We start from the raw sequence: 18,027 nt of genomic DNA on the forward strand, positions 1-18,027 counted from the left end.
TACTGACATTCAACAAACATTAAACTGACTATAAGAAAATTAGCAAGTACATGTCAACTTACACCAACCCTAACCCCAAACTAACAGTCTACATATAATCCAATAAGAATTGGTTGTCATGTAGATGCAATGTAACTTACATTCAACAAACAGACCATCAAAATAAAGTGCATGGGTCATTGTAATGTCAAAATACATTGTATGGGTCAAAATGTATACATTCGTATATTAGAATATTAAGTAAAGATCATCTTACTTGAAATTATTTTGTGAATTTCCAAATGTAAATATATTAAAACTTAACTTTGCACTCAAGTGCGTTGCACAGTTCTGAGCATGCAATGCTTTTAATGTGCACACATAGCCCAGCCCCCTTACCCTATGCACAGTGACAACATCACTAGCTCTATTAAGTGCTTTGTGTCTGACATGCCATTTTAGGGCCTGTGTGTCAGTCCAATATGCAAGTCTGCAGTCAGATCCTATTGCTTAATCTGGATTGATTTGTTTTTATTTTTGATCCTTCAGATTACAGATTTTCAAAAAGTTGAAATAGAATTTCAGCACAATATTATCTTAAACTATCCTAATCTAACGAAGTATAATAAAATATTTTCATTTATGTGCAGTTTAAGTTTATGTATTCGAGACACTATCTTGCCAAAAGTAAATGTTTTGAGATTCTGCATGATAGGGCCAATGTGCAAAGCCTTAGTATGGTTGGGTTTGTGAATTCAGCTTCTTTCCGTTAAGCTTAACTGCTTGCATATGTTTATATAATAAATACATCAGTTTTAATGTTAGCAGCACAATCTGTTTTGCAGATGGTAACCTTGTTTAGGTAGAAATAACCTAAATGATTTGATGTCAAACACCATAGGCCAAATAATAACCCAGCATTGGGTCAAATATTGGTTAATTTTTTTCTTTTACATTAAATAAGATTTTAACCCAACTGTTGGGTCTGTCCATTTTTTGACCAAGAGTTGAGATGAAACAACCCATTTTTACCATTTTAAAAAGTAAAGAGAGAAGTAAAAACTCTACTAAAAAAGGTAGATAATGTTTTATCTACCATCCTAAACCCTTATCCACTTAAACCCTTAAATTTCTATATATTTAGGCGTTTTGAACGAAAAGAAAAATGCTGCATAGGCTATTTTGATAAATTGGGATGTACAACAGAAGAGGTTTTAATCGCCGCTTTCAAAGATGTCATGAATTTGAGGTTAAGATAGTCCTTTTTTGCATTTTGGGACATACATTGAATTAAAACGGTCTTGAAATGAAAGGGCGGTGGATGATTTCATCCTTTGGAAACCGATTGTAATTTTGGAAGATTGATGTCGGTAACAAAATGGAGAAAAATTAAAAAATTCAATTCGATACATATTTATGTCTAAAGCGCTTTTGCAATGTAGTTTGTGTCTAAGCAGCTTAACATAGAAGTTCTAGTAAATTGAATCCGTGTCGGCCCAGTTTTGAGAGTTAAAGTTCAGTTTAGTTCAGTTCAGTGCGGTTTAATTTGCACTGCTGAAAGTCCAAACACTGAAGAGCAAATTCACCAATGCACAGCTCCACAAGTCCCGAACAATGAAAGCCAGTGGCGACAGCAGCGAAGAACAAACTTTACCAACAGTTGAAAGTGAAGGAAAAAAGCTAGAGAGAAACCAAGCTCAGTTGGGCATGATCATTTCGCCTCTGGCCAAACTTCTTGCTCAGACAAAAAGTGGACAAAAGCAGAGCAGAAATGAGACACCCACTGATAGCTCAGCCCTAAGGTGTTCCATGTGACCAGAATTGAATAAAGAGAGAGGACTATGCTGCCTCCATAACATGGAAGAAAGCTTTATGGAGTACTTGCAACAGTTCATTGCCTGTATTAGGTGTTATCCCTAGACCATTTCGGAGTAAAAAAAATAAAATAAAAGTTGGATATTGGTAGCCGAGGCACTTCTCATTGTGTTCTCATTCAAAATGGGAAGCTAGTCATTTTAGTGTATAAATGTAAGTCAAACTGGCCGTGTACAGGTTGTTAATAGCCGTTGAATAGAAACTGATCCTGGGGCTCCAAAAGCTCCTCTTAAGTTTTCATTTATAAAACATGCACATGCACATATACAATGCCATGCAAAAGTTTGAACACCCCTAATAATTTTCATAATTGCAAGCCATAGCCTGCTGGTCCTTCAAATCAGCAACTTCATTTGGATATATTTATACCCTAGGGAAAAAGCAACATTTCAGTTCTGACATAACACTTATTTAATCAACAGATGCAATGCAATTTAATTTATAACAAAACATGTGAAAAAACTGGGCACTCCAATGGAAGGATGTTGTACAGCAACCTTTTGCTGAAATAAAAGCCTGTCGATGCTTTTTATAACCAAGGATAAGTCTCTGAATACTACTGAAGGCATTTTGGACCATTCTTCCTTGCACAATTTTCAATGATGTTTAAGTCTGAGGACTGGAAGGGCCATTCTAGAACATTGTATCGTGTCTGAGCATGAATTACTTGGTAGATCTGTGCTTTAGGTCATTGTCCTGCTAAAACATCCAACTTTGGCTCTGATTGCTAAACATTATTCTTCAGAATCTGCTGTCATTGGGTGGAATCCAATGCGACCTTTAACTTTGTCAAGGTTTCCAGTACCTGTGCTTGCCGCTAATCCCCACAGCATGATTGACCCTTCACCATATTTTACAGTAGGGAACAGGTTCTTCTCCTGGAATGCTGTTTTTTTCCGCCATGCAAAGCACCTGGTTGTGGCATCTGTCCATAGTATATTTTTTCAAAATGATTCAGGCTAGTCCAGATGTGCCTTTGCATACCTCAAATGACTCTTCTTAGCAGAATGCGGAAAAGGCTTCCTCTGCATCACCTTCTATGGAGCTGTTCTTTGTGAAGAGATAATGACATTATCAGCAGCAAGATGTTCCTGGAGCACTTTGGAGGTGGTCTGTGGTTTGCCTTTCAGATTTTTTTCTTGGCCTACCACAACTTTCCTTCACAAGAACTGTTCCTGTGGCCTTCCATTTTCTTGCTATATTTCTGACTGTGGAGATAGAGATTTTAAACCTTTGTGATCGCTTTTTGTATCCTTCTCCTAATTTATGTTGGTGAATAATCCTAGTTTTTAGGTCATTAGCAAGTTCTTTTGACGTTCTCATGTTTCTACTTCATGGTTCACAATAAGGAGAAGCACAACTAGCAATCAGCTATCTTTAATATCCTTTTTCATGATTGGTTGCACTTCTGTTGGGATTGTTAAGGTTCACTGAGTCACTCAAATCAATTTTGTGTTGTAACCAATCAGCATTAAGTGACAAAAAGGTGCCCAAACTTTTGCACAGCCTATTTTATAGTTTCAATTTAATTTCACACATCTTAATACTGCTATACTGCAGATTTTTGTCTGGAAAAAAACATGACATTATCTAGCTTTCTATACCGAATGGCATTTCACTGAGATCTTCTTTTATAAAGGAAGAGCACATAATTATGCAGCCACACACAGAGGCATGGCCACACTTTTGCATAAAACTGTATGGAGGAAACTGCCATCTGTGTGAAACACACAGACTGTGTTGACGTCTGAAATTGACAAATTTCTAGTCTCACCTGGACCAAAAAGCTGCCTGAGAACACTTCAAATGAATGTTAACCTGACTAGAGCAACGTATGGATCACACCAAACCAGTTAGCCGGACCAAAGCTAAAACGACGGATTGATGAAGCCCAACAGCTGACCGTCATCTTGTTGTGTCCTGGACATTAGAACAGTGTTGTTGCTGCTCATTCAATGTCCTTCTATAGAAACACCAATCCAGACTAGGCATGGGCCGGTATAAGATTCTGACAGTATGATAGCCTTGAATAAAAATACCATGATTTCACGGTATTGTGATTACTGCACTAAAATATGTTCTTTTCAAATGTCTAGGTAAAACTTTTTTCCCCTTTGAACACAATATATTTTATTTTAAAAAACATTTATAATATTTGGTTACAGTATGTCAGGCTAAATAATTCAAATAAATCATAGACTTCTGCTGTCTTGATTAGTTCCGATTAGTACCGATTTTTAAAATAATTTTAAAAAGCATATCTGGATATCTTTTTCTGCTGGAGATACTGTTGTCCTAGTAAACAAAACAAAAAAAATAAAAATTAATAAAATAAAAATCTTATATATACCATAGGAACAATATAGCAGAAAATTTGAGTGGTTTTAAAACTTTGACTTTCCCAAATTGCAGTATACCTATGATTATCATCCCATGCCTAATCCAGACTAATTAACAGTTAGCCCTTTTAAATCTTCCACTGCCAACACAGACTACACAACAGTGAACAAAATGACACAAAACACTTTTATTTTCATCAAATCAAAACATACTGTAAGTAAATTGAATGATGATCTGAATTATTTATACTGTCATAAAATGACTTAACATGAGCAATAAATATAGGCTAAATTAGGAAAACATGTGGGACTGTTCCTAAAACATTTTGTGGTTGAGCCTTTTTAACCCAACCCCTCTCTCAACTACTGAAATCTAGTTTCTCCGCCCCCAGTTAAACACACAAATTTCTTGTCTGCATGTGGTTTGCAATGCAATAATGTTGAGCTTTTTTTGTTTTCAAATTTAAACTTTCTGAGATGTTAAAAAGGGGGATTTACACATGTGTCTGTTTTTACCTGTTGCTTTTAGAGGGTAAGTTCTGTTTGTCTTTAATTCTTGTGGTCATGCATTTACAGACCTTGAACTGTATAACATCTTTTGCAGGTTTTAAGTTGACACATCAGCAACTTCAGACAAACACAGTGAAGTGCTTAATCTCATCACCAGCAAGTTTGCTTTTAAGTGATTATTTGTCACATGCAGAACAGACTAAATCGAATAGACTAAATTAAATAGGCTAAATCTCAAAGCAAAGCAATTTGCAGCAAGAGGAAGTATAGCTTTATTAAACTGATACATTTGCAAGTATGCAAGCATTTAGAAATGTATTTATTTTTCTGCTGTTATTTTAAAGTACAACACCAGTAATAAGCATTTTCACTAAATGCTTTGCTTGTGAATTACCCACAGCTCAAATGTTTTTTCATTAGAGAGTGTTTAAACTTTTGTGCATGTCATACACCGAATGTCTTAAGCTTTCCTTTCAACTTTTTACAAACCGCTGTGATTTGTTATCGCTTACTGTTTTTATTTTTCAGTTGTTCGTGGAGATGAACCAGAGACAATTTCAGTGATGGAGGGAGAATCTGTAACACTAAACACTGGAGTTACTAAAATAAAGAGCAATGATCTGATACTGTGGACATTTGGGCTTAATAATGCAGAGACTCGTATAGCTGAAATCTATACGAGAACTTATATATATGATGATGAGAACAATGAGAGATTCAGACACAGACTACAGTTAGATGAGAAGACTGGATCTCTGACCATCACAAACATCAACAAAATACACTCTGGACTTTATAAATTATTGATCATCAGTGGAGGAATCAAACACAGACATTTCAACATTGCTGTATATGGTAAGTGAATCAAAAAATAATTGTTTATGTGGGCAATTGAGATAGAAATTATGCATAACGAGACATTTCTAATGTTTAGAGATTGGTAGAGCGGACAAAAATTATGAACATTGTAAAAAGCAATTGGTTAATTTATTTAAATTTTCTTTAAATTAATTAACTTAAAAGTTACAAAGGATTTACTCGCGTTACAAAAACTCAACTAACTGCTTTAAAAGCAATGGGTTTGCTTAACCTTTTTAAGTTAACTAATCACTTTTTACAGTGTAGGCTACAGACCTACTTTATTCACATTTAACTTTTTTTTATAGTTTTTCTTAATTATTTGTACTGCAACTCTATTACTGTCATAATCACCAAGTAGAGTGCCCATCAGACACACTAGAGGGCACTCTGCACATCACATTTGCCACTGAACTGGACTACAAATCCCATCATGCCCTGCAGTCACAGCAGTTTCAGTTCATCTTCTGATTACTCACACACACGTGCAGTTCATCACGACTGATTACATGGACTATAAACACAACATTCGCACACATCCTAGTTGAGTCTTGTCAGTGGCGTCTGCAGCCGTACGGCTGTACGCACTGTGCGTAACTACCATGAGAGGGCGGAAATTAATGCCACTTTTTAAATTATTTTTTACAACATTTAAATTTATTATTAAACAGTATACACTACGATATATTGACAAAGCAAGAAAGAATTAGAATAAATAAAGGTGTGTGTTTATGTGTTTTAAAGTGTGTATGTACTTGTTACTGTTGTTTCAAACAAGGTTCAAAATGAGTAAACACTCTGTAAAACAGATAAACCTAATTGAGACATTTGCCAAAAGGTCTAAAAATAATGATACAAGTAATAATCTCCTGCACAGGGTGGAGACAGCGTCATCATCAGCACCTGAGCCGGGGGAACTGTCTCTTCAGACAGATCAGATCCAGCTGCGTAGCCTCCTCGCATGGAATGGCTAAAATTCAGGGTGTTTTAAAAATTTTATCTGACAGACTGGCATAAATAATCAGACATCTCCATTCTCACAGCGAGTTTGTGTTTTCTCACCCTTCCAACTGAGTTTGTTCCATCGAGGTAATGTGGGAACATGTTCAGTGCTGTTGCAAATACTTTTTAAACGCCGTTCCTGCTCATTCAAATCACTTGATTAATTAATTAAATCGTAGTTGACCGGTGCAACATGGAAAACAATTTAATACAGGCTTCTCTGAAACGGAACATTTCACTTTCATTTTATTTAGGCTAGATTATTATTTTATTTGACAGTCCAGTTCGTGATTTGGTATTGTTAAAGAATAGCGGATTGGTTTTGAAGCACTTCACCTCTATGTCATTCGTTCTTCTATTGTCTAGAAGGTAACTGACCAAGAAAAATATTTGAACAAAGAGACAAACTATATACGAAATTCGTTTTAAAACTATATTTTTTCCAAGAAACATATACTTTTGTTTGTGCCCGTCTACTACTCAACTGTGCGGGTGGAAGACTTTCGGTCTATGCTTTGGTTGGTTAATGCTTCACTAATTGTATTGTATCACAATCTTCTGTCATATATTTGCAATTTTTTAATATGTCATAATTTTAAAGATTACGTCTTGAGCATCTGATTTTTCCTTTGTGCTGATGTGCTTTTATTACATTTAGAATTCAAAGAAAATAAATTAATTTAAAAAAAGGAAACAAATAGATGAATTTCATAACTAATATCCTTAATATTGCCTTTGACAGTAAGCATCAGTGTTTCTTGATAAAATTGCGAGAAGGGGACGGGGCGGTGCTGGATTTGTGCATACCTTCGAATAAAATCCTGCAGGCGCCCCTGAGTCTTGTTACTGTGCATTACGAAGCATTTTTACAGCCTTGCCATTTTTTAAACCTTGGAGATCTTGCTTGTTTATACGGTTTATGATTGTTTTGCTGCTTGCCTTGGACCCATTTGCCTGTTACACACACTGTAACAAAAACAAAAATTTTACAGAAAATATCTCTAAATTTTTATTACAGTATTTTTTTTTTTTTTTTTTGTCATTTCAAATTATATTCAAAACTCAGTAAAATGACAAACCATCTCTCTAACAGTTTGGCTTTCATTTTACATTTTATTTGATTTATTTTATGTATTATATAATGAATGACTAATTACAGCAGCTTGTCTGTTTTATACAATAAAATTGCCGTATTTTTTACACAGTGTTTTTTAAGTACATTTAAATTATGTAAAGTTAAAGTAATAAATTGTAATTACTTGTGTACCTCTCTATATTAAGGTTTATGACAATGCAAAAAAAATGTCTTGCAATTTTAAAGTAAACCCTTATTAGTTTTACTTTTAAATGTAATTTTATATTTAAACTTTTTTTTCTTTTTTGTATCTGTAAAAAAACTTTTAAAAAAATATTTAAAATAAATGAACATTTTAAAAAAAGATCAACTGACTGGCCAAACAAAACCATAAAATTATGGTAAAATCTCTGTTTAAATGTAGAGCACAAATAATAAATCTACAGATTTTTTTTTCTTAAAATGTTTAAAAAGAAACACTGTTATTTTAATACAGCAACTGGTGCGTGTTTAATCATAATGATCTAGGAAAAATCTGTAAAATAACAGTGTTAAACAAGTGTAAACATTTTAATGAAAGTATTTGTAGATTTATCATTTTGCACTATATTTCAGCAAAGAGATTTTACCGTAATATTATCTTTTTTGTTTGGCAGCCATAGCTGCCAGTCATTTGATCTTTTTTTTTTTTTTTTTTTTTTACAGTGCAGACTACTCTTTAGATTTTTTGTATACTACAGCAGTGGTCCTCAACCACCGGGACGCGGTACCAGTCCATGGATCAATAGGTAGCAGGCCGCACAAGAAATCATGAATTATTTACATTTTATTTATCTGAGTCTGAACGATCATTTATTTTGAAAAATCCTTTATTTTGAAAAATGACCGTATTCTCTCGCTTACGTCTTGGTCTCTTGAGTGCCCAAATTTAACCCACAAGCAGCAAAATGAGTAAGAAACAAACATCCTTGAAAAGTTTCTTTGGGGTAGAAACTTTGTCTTAGCTCCTTTGTTGCCTAGCAACCTAAAAACCACCGGCCAAATCCCCCCAAATATAAAATTGCCCAAGCGTTGACCGGTCTGTGGAGGATCAAAAGGTTGAGGACCACTGTGCTACAGTGTGCACCTGTATTGAATTTTGCCTGCCTGACTATTCTAATAAAAGCTGAATATGGATTCGACCCTTGTTGCCACATCCCATGATAACAATAACACACCCTGCTACAGTAGCCTTAAGGCTAATCATATATTTTAAAGCTAAAACCATATATTTTGCTATGGATTAAACAGAATGCATGAGCATAGTAGGGAATACCAATATGGCAGGGACTTCACTTTTTAATTACGTCATGAAAAATCCAGTTCTGTAATAAGCATAAATAAGTAAGTCCAACAAACCAAACTAATAATTTTTCACAAGTAACAATTGCAACCTCGTAAAAATGACATTAAAAATTATCATTAAAAATTGTGTTCATTAAATTTCATAGGAAGAGAGAAACTCTGCTCAATGTAGAATGGTAAAAGTACTGTTATATAAAACAATAAAAAAATACTTAGGTAAGGATACATTAAATGGATAATATCATGTCATTAATAATGGCGTTCAAAATCACAAACATCCACCATAGCTTGGAAACCATTCCTTAATCATAATTGAGCCAAACAAACAGTTTCATTTGCTTTGTTTATTTTGTTGTGAGCCATTGCTATTTATACGAATAACCACCTTACAGTATAGTCCATCTGATTCAACGTGGTTTACAGCGAATTTAGAATGAAGCTAATCTGTGCCAAGCCTGACAACACCCAATAGCTGTTCTGAATTCAGTTTATACCACAAATCGCTTTTATTGTCGCATCATCAGCAGCACTTGTGCTATGATGAGTGAAAAGCTTAGGTGCTGGCTCCAGACAGTACAAAATACAGACAGTGTAAATACAATGACAGCGCAAAATACAACTGCATACTCCTAAGAAGAAGAAGAAGAAGAAAAAAAAAAACAGGACAATGTAAAATTGACAGCGATATGTACAATGAATAGGTGCCCACATAGTTGTAGATATGCACTGAATTCAATAGAGAAACAACTTGTGGCATCTTTATCATTGACTAATGACATTTTTCTTTCTCTTTCAGCCCTCCTAACTGTTCCTGTGATCAGCGATTCTCCTCAAAACCCTTTAGTATCAGAAAGATTCTCCAGCCAGAACTGTTTGCTGGTGTGTTCAGTGGTGAATGTGAGCGCTGTGAGTCTCTCCTGGTACAAAGGAAACAGTGTATTGTCCAGCATCAGTGTGTCTGATCTCAGCACCAGTCTCTCTCTACCTCTGGAGATTGAGTGTCTGGATGACTCCTACAGCTGCGTTGTGGCTTACTCTTTCACAAACCAAACTACACACCTCAACATTACTCAGCTATGCGGGACATGTTCAGGTCTGTGAACAATTACGAGTCGTCTGCTGTCATTTTATCTCGTTTGAAATCTGCTGTGATTTATTGTTGTTTGTGTTTAATGCATTTCAGCAACCAGACAACTCTTTATTCTGAAAGCTCTAATAATTGCTGGTGTAGTCCTGTTGTTGTTGTTGCTGGTGGTCACAGTTGGAGTTTTGATGTTCTGGCACAAGAGGAACAACAAACAAGCAAGTCAGTTATCTTTCATTACACCAGAAAGCCATCAAATGAACTTACCCATTTCACTTTTTTATTATTGTGATTTTCTGAATTAATTAAACAGTTGAAACTACAGAAGAAGAGGTCGTTTATACTGATGCAACATTTACTACACACAGAGCTCCAGATACTGTAAGATATCACTGCTTTTAATTTCGTCTTTGATCTAAATCTCTTAGTTGTCAGAAATCTTGCTTAGCTTGTATTGTTTGCATGTCTGTTTGGGGCTTTACATGCTGGATGGTGCAGAATTTAACCCTCATTTCTAAATGAATCTTTCATGCTGATGCTTGCTTGTTTTTGTTTATGAATATAACCAAAATAAACCAAAATAAAAGATGGATTATTTGTGCATCAGCATGCTTTAAAATTTTAGGTCAGTCTCATTATGTGCTGTTGTTTTCAAAACAAAAATTGCACAATAATCTTGCACAATACAAATAAAACTTTAAATAAATAAAAAATTTAAAATGAATTTCAGCAAATAAACACCCTTAATGTGTATATTCCTTTATTATGATTTTCATGCTGATAATGTTTACTTTTCATTTAGGGGAACTCCTGAGATAAATAAGTTATATCTCTGAATTTTAATAATAAATCTATATAAAATGCTGCACTTCCCACCTTCTTTATTCAGTCGCAATGACTTCTGGGATTTCTAAAACAAGTTCAGTGCTCAAGTCTGCGTCAACGCATCCTCGATTCCAAGAACGCATGCAGAAACTTGCACGCATGCTCCATTCTTGTGATCTTGAGTTTTAGACCTGAACTTTGGTGGTTGATGATCTTTAACCAAACACACCTGATTCAGATCATCAGCTCATTAGCAGAGATTGAAAGACCTGTAATGGTTGTGACCAGTGGTCTAGACTATATTTTGGATTCTACTGATAGTCAATGAGCCTTATTTTTTTTAAGAGTAGCCTAATTCAAAAGCATAAAAAACTTTGTTAAAAGAATATGAATAAAGATATGCATAAAGAATGTTACTTAACTTTTTTTACATTATGGCTGATGTTATATTGTGAATTTGCTCTTTCATGTGTTAAAAGTGTATATTATAATCAATGGTTTTATATTTTATATTTTCCTATTGCGTGTCTCTTTTGTTTCAGGAAACTAAGGGACTGGATCAGACCGAGTATTCAGAAGTGTTTCTGAGAAGAGGAGTCTGGTCAAGTCTGGTCATGTAGTGAACGCCCTGTTGTTTTCAGGAAGAAAAAGCATGTGGAATGGATGAGGGTAAAGCAAAGCAGAACTGCAGAGACTGTCAGTATGGTTTCAGTATTTATGCTATAAACACCCTTAAAGTCCACATTAACCAGAAGCTGAGACTGTTTTTTTTTTCATATTGTTAATCAGTTCCTAGAGAAATGAAATATTAAATTGGTATTGATTGTTCTTCGAAGAACCTTTAAAATGATAGAACCTTTTAGTTCTGCAGTAGATTAAAATAAAAAGGTACAAGGAAAGACGAGCCAGGCAAAAATTCAGAGCCGTTGATTGTCGGTTAGGAGCTGGTTTGTCTAGTGCTTTGCTTTTCCACCAGCTAGAGCCACTATAGAGCCCAGTCTGACATCAGTGCATACTGTATACGTCTCATCTTCCCCAGAAACACAAAGCAAAAGCACCAACACAAACACATCATCAGCAATCCAGTGCTATAAATGTTTACAAGTTTGTAAACCAATATCATTATCCAAACACTGCAAGATCAATTTGTTAATGCAGTGCCATAGTGTGTATAGAGAACAATGTCTTCACTACATACACTGTGATTGTAAATAGAGCGATATTAGAAACAATAATGGAATCAATATTATGTTTTGCTGCTTTTTAAAATATGGCGATAAAAACGCTTTCTGTTTGTCTTTATCTGTGACAGTAGGAGCGCCCCCCACCCCTGATGCAAGCGCTTCTTAGTTCTAGACTAGAAATGTTCAACGCAATCTCACAGCAATTTGTAGCTTTTTGCTTTAGTGGCTAATTCGTATAAATTCGTACTATCTAATTCGTACAATTTAGTATGATTTGCTTATCACCCAATGACGGTTGAGGTTAGGGGTGGGGTTAGGTGCCAAACCTTCTTTTTAAAATCATACATTTTTGTACGACTGAACTGGCAAAACGTAAGTACGTTTCCTTGTGAGATCAGGCTGAAATGTTTTGATGCCACCATTTTTACTGTTCCAGAGCCGGTGCTTTAAGTGTCGAAAAACAAAGAACTGTTTTGGATCTTGGCTCTGAATCAGCACTCAAATTGACTTGGTGGAAAAGAGTCATTATTTAGGAACCTTTAATTTAACTAAAAAGGTTAATTTCCCTTTGTTTTCATTTACAGGAATGAAAAATTTTTTTTATTTCTGAGAAATAACTCTTTGTTTAGAACTGTGGAAGACAAAATGGTTATTTTATGCACCAATGGATTTGTTTTATTATTTATTAAGAAAGAGAAACCAGAGGTATCTCACAGTTCAAAGGGCTTTCAGCAGGCTCCACATTTGCAAAGCATTAAGAAAAAGTGTTAAGATTTGTTCATGTTTTTTGAACAAGGTCTTTTCTGCTCATCGTTAGTAAATCCAAACGTGAGCGATTATGAGCGTGAAACCTGGCGTATGCAAAGTTTTTGTGCGTATACGCAGCGTTGATACATGAGGCCCCTGTGTGCTATATTTTTTAATTAGCTTATTTACTGACAAAGTTTAATGTTCCTAACTAGCTTGGTTTAAGTTTAATTTTCTTGGTATTATTCCATTTTGTTAACCAAAATGTTTAAAATTGCAACGTTACCTGAAGCATCCTTGTAGACAAATTTTTGTTACAAGATAGCAAACATACAGTTTCCCACAAAATACAATACAATTCATGCTCTGTGAACCAGTAACAGTTATTTTTAAGTCCGAGGGAGATGTGATGTGGTCTGCTTTATGAACAGAGTGGTTTTATGTTTTTGGTAAATGCACAGCAGGTACATGAGAACTTGTTATTTAGATGTATGTGGTTGATGTTTGTGTGTGCTTTTGACCTGCTTTTGCTGTCTACGCAAGTTATCATTAAATATAGTTTTATATATTTATTTACTTTTTAACATTTGGTTAATTGTAGTGGCTTTATGGCAAATTCAGAATGAATGTCTGATAAATTATTAAATGTAAATACTCCAAATGTTTTGATCGGTTACATTATGGTCATCATGATTCATGCAAAATGAAAGTATCACTTTAAAGATTCTTTACACATACATCTTAGATCTCCACACTCTTACAGTTATTAATACACACAGTTATTTAGCGTTTCCTAACAGGGAAGACATGTTAACACTGAAAAGTTTAGCATTTTCTTCATTTGTAAAATCTTCATGATGCCGATAATGTTCTAAAATAAAAATAATAAATGTATTTATAATGATTTGCAATGATTTCTATATTTATGTGTGGCAGATAAAAAAGACTTCTGAAACCAGTAATTGAATAATGTGCGAAACCACATCACCGTTAAGTCAGATTTAACATGATAATGCAGTTGTATAGTTTGCTCAATAGGAAATGGTGGCTAACCAGAACCCAATGTGTTAAAAATCTCAAGAAAAGTGTGAACACATATTTGGCAACGAGGTAAATAAGTAAACATCATATTTGAGTAGTCTCGTTGGTTGCTTTGCAAATGAAAGACATATTGGCAATATATTTATCTTGTGTTTTTTTACTATTGTTTAGGGGTGGAGTGAAGCAATCGTGATGAAATCCATATAGGTTAATGTTCTGCAAAAAATTTGCTTTGTTGTAAGATTTTGTTAGCTGTAAAGTGAACAATGGTGTGACTGTCAGGGTTCTGCCACTCTGGTCTTGTAAATTCTTGTTTTAGTGCCAGAGCTCGGACACTAGTTCTGTCTCGTCCTCTTTCTGTCATTGTGTGTCTCTGTGTGTGCGCGTGCCGTCGTGGGTGTACGCGCTTCCGCTTGATGCGGCCGCGCGGTCTTTGCGTGCCTCGGACGTGCGCGCTCTTGTACTCGTGTTTGTGTTTTCGTCTGTCTGCAGCGTGGTGTTTCATTCCTAGCCTCTCAATCCAGTTGGTTTCGGTTTTGGTCGGCGCTGGGTTGAAACATGCACGCTGCGTGTGTGAGCGCATGGTGAGTTTTCATTCATGGTGTGCTCGTGTCTTGCGTCTGTCAAAGCACGTGGCTATGTGTTTACATTGTGGTCACGTGCTTTTGTTGTGTGCTTCAGTGTTGTGCTTGTGTTGTCATGAACATGCGGTTAATGAGTTCTCTCATTGGCTGCATGTTCTTGTCCTGTTTTATGTGAGCGCATGGCTTGTCTTGTCTCTGTCATGCACTCTCCCGTCTATTGTCTAGCCCCACCCCACTTGTTGACCCATTATTGGTTAATTATGTGCATCTGTTGTTTGTTAATTTCCTACAGTTTAAAAACCCTTCACGTTTGCTGTCCTGTGCCAGTTTGTTATCACATATCGTTGTTTGAAGTCTTGTCCTGTTTCCAGTCCTCATCCTTGCCAGCCTGCCCAGTCATGTACACATACAAACATGACTGGGCAGGCTGGCAAGGATGAGGACTGGAAACAAGACAGGACAAGACTTCAAACAACGACATGTGATGATGAACTGGCACAGGACAGCATTAAATACATGCATAGGTTACAGTACATAATCATCTCATTGTCAGGGAAAATGAGATTCAATCTATCCAGAATTATTTTGACTCTTTATTCTTTCCAAAAAGTTTCCAACAAGTACTGAGTATGCAAGTGCTAACAATCACTTTGGGTATCCTTGTGGGTTGGTGTGGTCTACAACAAATTGAAATAAACAAATTAAGGAATCAGAAAAAACTTATACAAAAAAAGATACTAAAACACTTCCATGTACAATCAACAAGGGGTATGAGATCACTGATTGCCAGAAACACTTCAAAATAGAAGCTCATGTGAGCCCTTTTAACGCTGTGGCTCTATTTAATAAAAACACTGCAAAAATGATTTTCTTTCTTATAGTTTTTATGTGATTTTTAGTCCAAATATCTAAAAATTCTTAAACCAATCAACATTTTCTAGAGGGATTTTTAGTCACAATTATGTGATTTTTTCATTAAAAAAGCTCAATAATCTGCCAATTAGGGTAAATAAATAATATTGTTTTAGGTTTTAATTAAGATTATTTTACTTATCTCATTGGCAGATTAATTTGTTTTACAAAAAAAATCACTTAATTTAGAATTATTTCTGAAAAATGAAAAAAAAAATTTTGTACATATTTACTAATTTGATTGATATGCCAGTATGTCTAGAAAATGCTTCCTGATTTAGTTTGATTTTAATTTAAATAGATGCTTTAAGTTACTTGAACTCCAAAATACAATATTATTTTTTTTCAGTATTAACATTTATATCCAATTTTTAAAAAATTATCTTTATTGTTACTATGTTTGACTGTTTGGCAGCGTCTTGTGCCTGAATAATAATAAAAATAAGTATGTTATTGGCTACTTCCAGCTGGTTTTGTTTTTGCCAGCCCATATTAATGTTTTGTCTCTAATTATTTAGATTTGTGGCAAGTAGTCATATAAAATGTTGGATCAATAGGAAGTTGTTTCTGCAGAATAATATTTAGAATTGTCTTAAAACATATATTTTATGATGTAAGCAACACAGCTACAGCGAATAAAATCCATAATGTGTGTTTTAAATTTATAGTGTGCGAATTATCAAGGATTGACGATAATTTGTCATATTGTTTGCACCAAGGGGGCCCCAAATAAAATCCTGCTTAGGGCCCCCTGAAGGCTTGGGCCGGCCCTGGCTGCATGTTCATGGTGTGTGCGTGTGTGTGATACACATTCACAGGTTACTCCTATCATAAATAGCAGACAAATAGTAAACAGACAGCACACGGATTTTAAATTATTTTAATTTAGTTTTACTGTATGAATTTGTTATAAACGGGTTGTTTTTCTTCCAGTCACATACATTAAATGTTTAAATATCTATTACATATATGGTACTGCTTATATTATATCACTATCTGTACACCAATATAAGTAGTAAATGTTCGTGTCTGTCGGTGGGGCTGTGTCGGTGTGGTCATGTGGGCTGGTGTGGCTACAGTGCCAGGGCTGAATTTTTGTCCCAGTCCGCCCCTGAACGCATCCTTTTTCAACGCACCATTTCCAAAACTGGTTTGAATTTAAATAACAGATTTAAAGATAAGATAAAGAGATCGATTTCCATTTAAAACAAGAACTGAAACTGATCACGTGTAAATGCAAACATTAACCAAGTTTGACATTGCACTCTAAATCAAAGACGCAGCTAATAGTGATTTATATATTGCAGTAAGATGTTTTAATAAATTCATGAAAAGAGCAAGTGGGCGGCGGTAAATCTTTTTCCAATAGGCTCGTTTGAGGTGCGCCTAGCCTTGACTGCATTGTAAACGAGAGCAGGCATGCGCAGTAAGAGGAGGGCTCAAAAATTACATCAGAAGTCGGACACCTGCCGAATCTCGCTGTTTAGCCACCTGGAAACGTCACCAGTGGCGGAGTTCTCGTTCGCGTTTTTTATCGCAGACGAATGACCTCATGAAAAAATACTATGGTGATTTATAGTAAATATTATAGCATTTTTGAACATGTTTATTCAGTATTGGGCTGTGTTTATAGTTGTTGTGATACCAGAACTATAAAATTTAAATAGGCTATTTTATAACATGGTTCAAAAGCACTACAGTATACATTACTATAGTATTTTTTAATGTGGGAGTGGATGCAATAGAAATATCACTGTTTTTACAGAGATGGTCAGAACTACAGAAGATGAACAGCTCATTAACTAAAAGGGTGTATTAAAAATATAATTCTGTATATTCAACAAACGTTTAAAGAATAACAAAATAAACAGCTTTTACAGCAAGAAAGCTTTCAAGAAACCTAATTTGGCTACATTATAAATGAAGTAGCTATAGCAAGATGCTTTTGAGTGACAAGTCATGACAAATGTTTGTTTGACAAATAAGTTATTAGGGGGTTAATTATATTGACATGCTTATTAGGTCTATATAAACTGCTTAATTACTCCAGCCAGATTAAAAAAATAGTCCAAGACTTTCTCCAGAATAAAAACTATTAGACTGTAGGAAAAACTGTGGAAATGTTTTTGGTTTATTAAACATGACTTTTGACTCCACATACATATACATATACATATGTGTGTGTGTCTTGTTTACTACACCCTTTACACTTCTCATATGAAACCACACAAAGATGAGGCATAATGACAAAACAGTCTGATTATCTTTGTATTTCTGAATATATGTATGTATTGGATTGACTTTAATGGAATAATGCTGCATAAAAATTACAATACAAAATTCACACAAACACACAAAAAGTGAAAATGACAACAAACAGGACTTAAGACTGAGAGAGAAATAGAATACAGCACATGCACATCTTATTTATTAATAACATTTAGTTATATTGGAAAGGTCACGTTATGTTTTACAAAGATGTGTTTTGTTTTTGTTTGCGTGTAAATCTAAATAAATAACCATATGTAATGCTCTTTATGACTTTTTTTTTTAATTATCAACGAAAATACAAAAAAGGTATTCAACAAATCCAGGTATAAACCTTAGTAAAACAAGATAATAAAGTGTAATGTGTCAGTCTCATCCAATCAGCATTAAGCTGTGTCGT

At 34.8% G+C, this 18,027-nt stretch overlaps 1 protein-coding gene across 1 annotated transcript; it reads left to right on the forward strand.

Annotated features, from left to right (window-relative positions):
- Positions 1–4,591: 4,591 nt before the first annotated feature.
- On the forward strand, positions 4,592–14,755 carry LOC147838426 (uncharacterized). Its single transcript, XM_087303983.1, has 6 exons — positions 4,592–4,725; positions 5,232–5,558; positions 9,779–10,075; positions 10,166–10,288; positions 10,380–10,447; positions 11,434–14,755. Exons 1-6 carry the CDS (start codon positions 4,671–4,673, stop codon positions 11,509–11,511), a joined length of 948 nt encoding a protein of 315 aa, XP_087160109.1. The 5' UTR covers positions 4,592–4,670; the 3' UTR covers positions 11,512–14,755.
- Positions 14,756–18,027: the final 3,272 nt, after the last annotated feature.

This window comes from Danio rerio, chromosome 22, assembly GCF_052040795.2.
Source record: "Danio rerio strain M-AB ecotype USA chromosome 22, GRCz13ab, whole genome shotgun sequence".
Taxonomy (NCBI): Eukaryota; Metazoa; Chordata; class Actinopteri; order Cypriniformes; family Danionidae; genus Danio; species Danio rerio.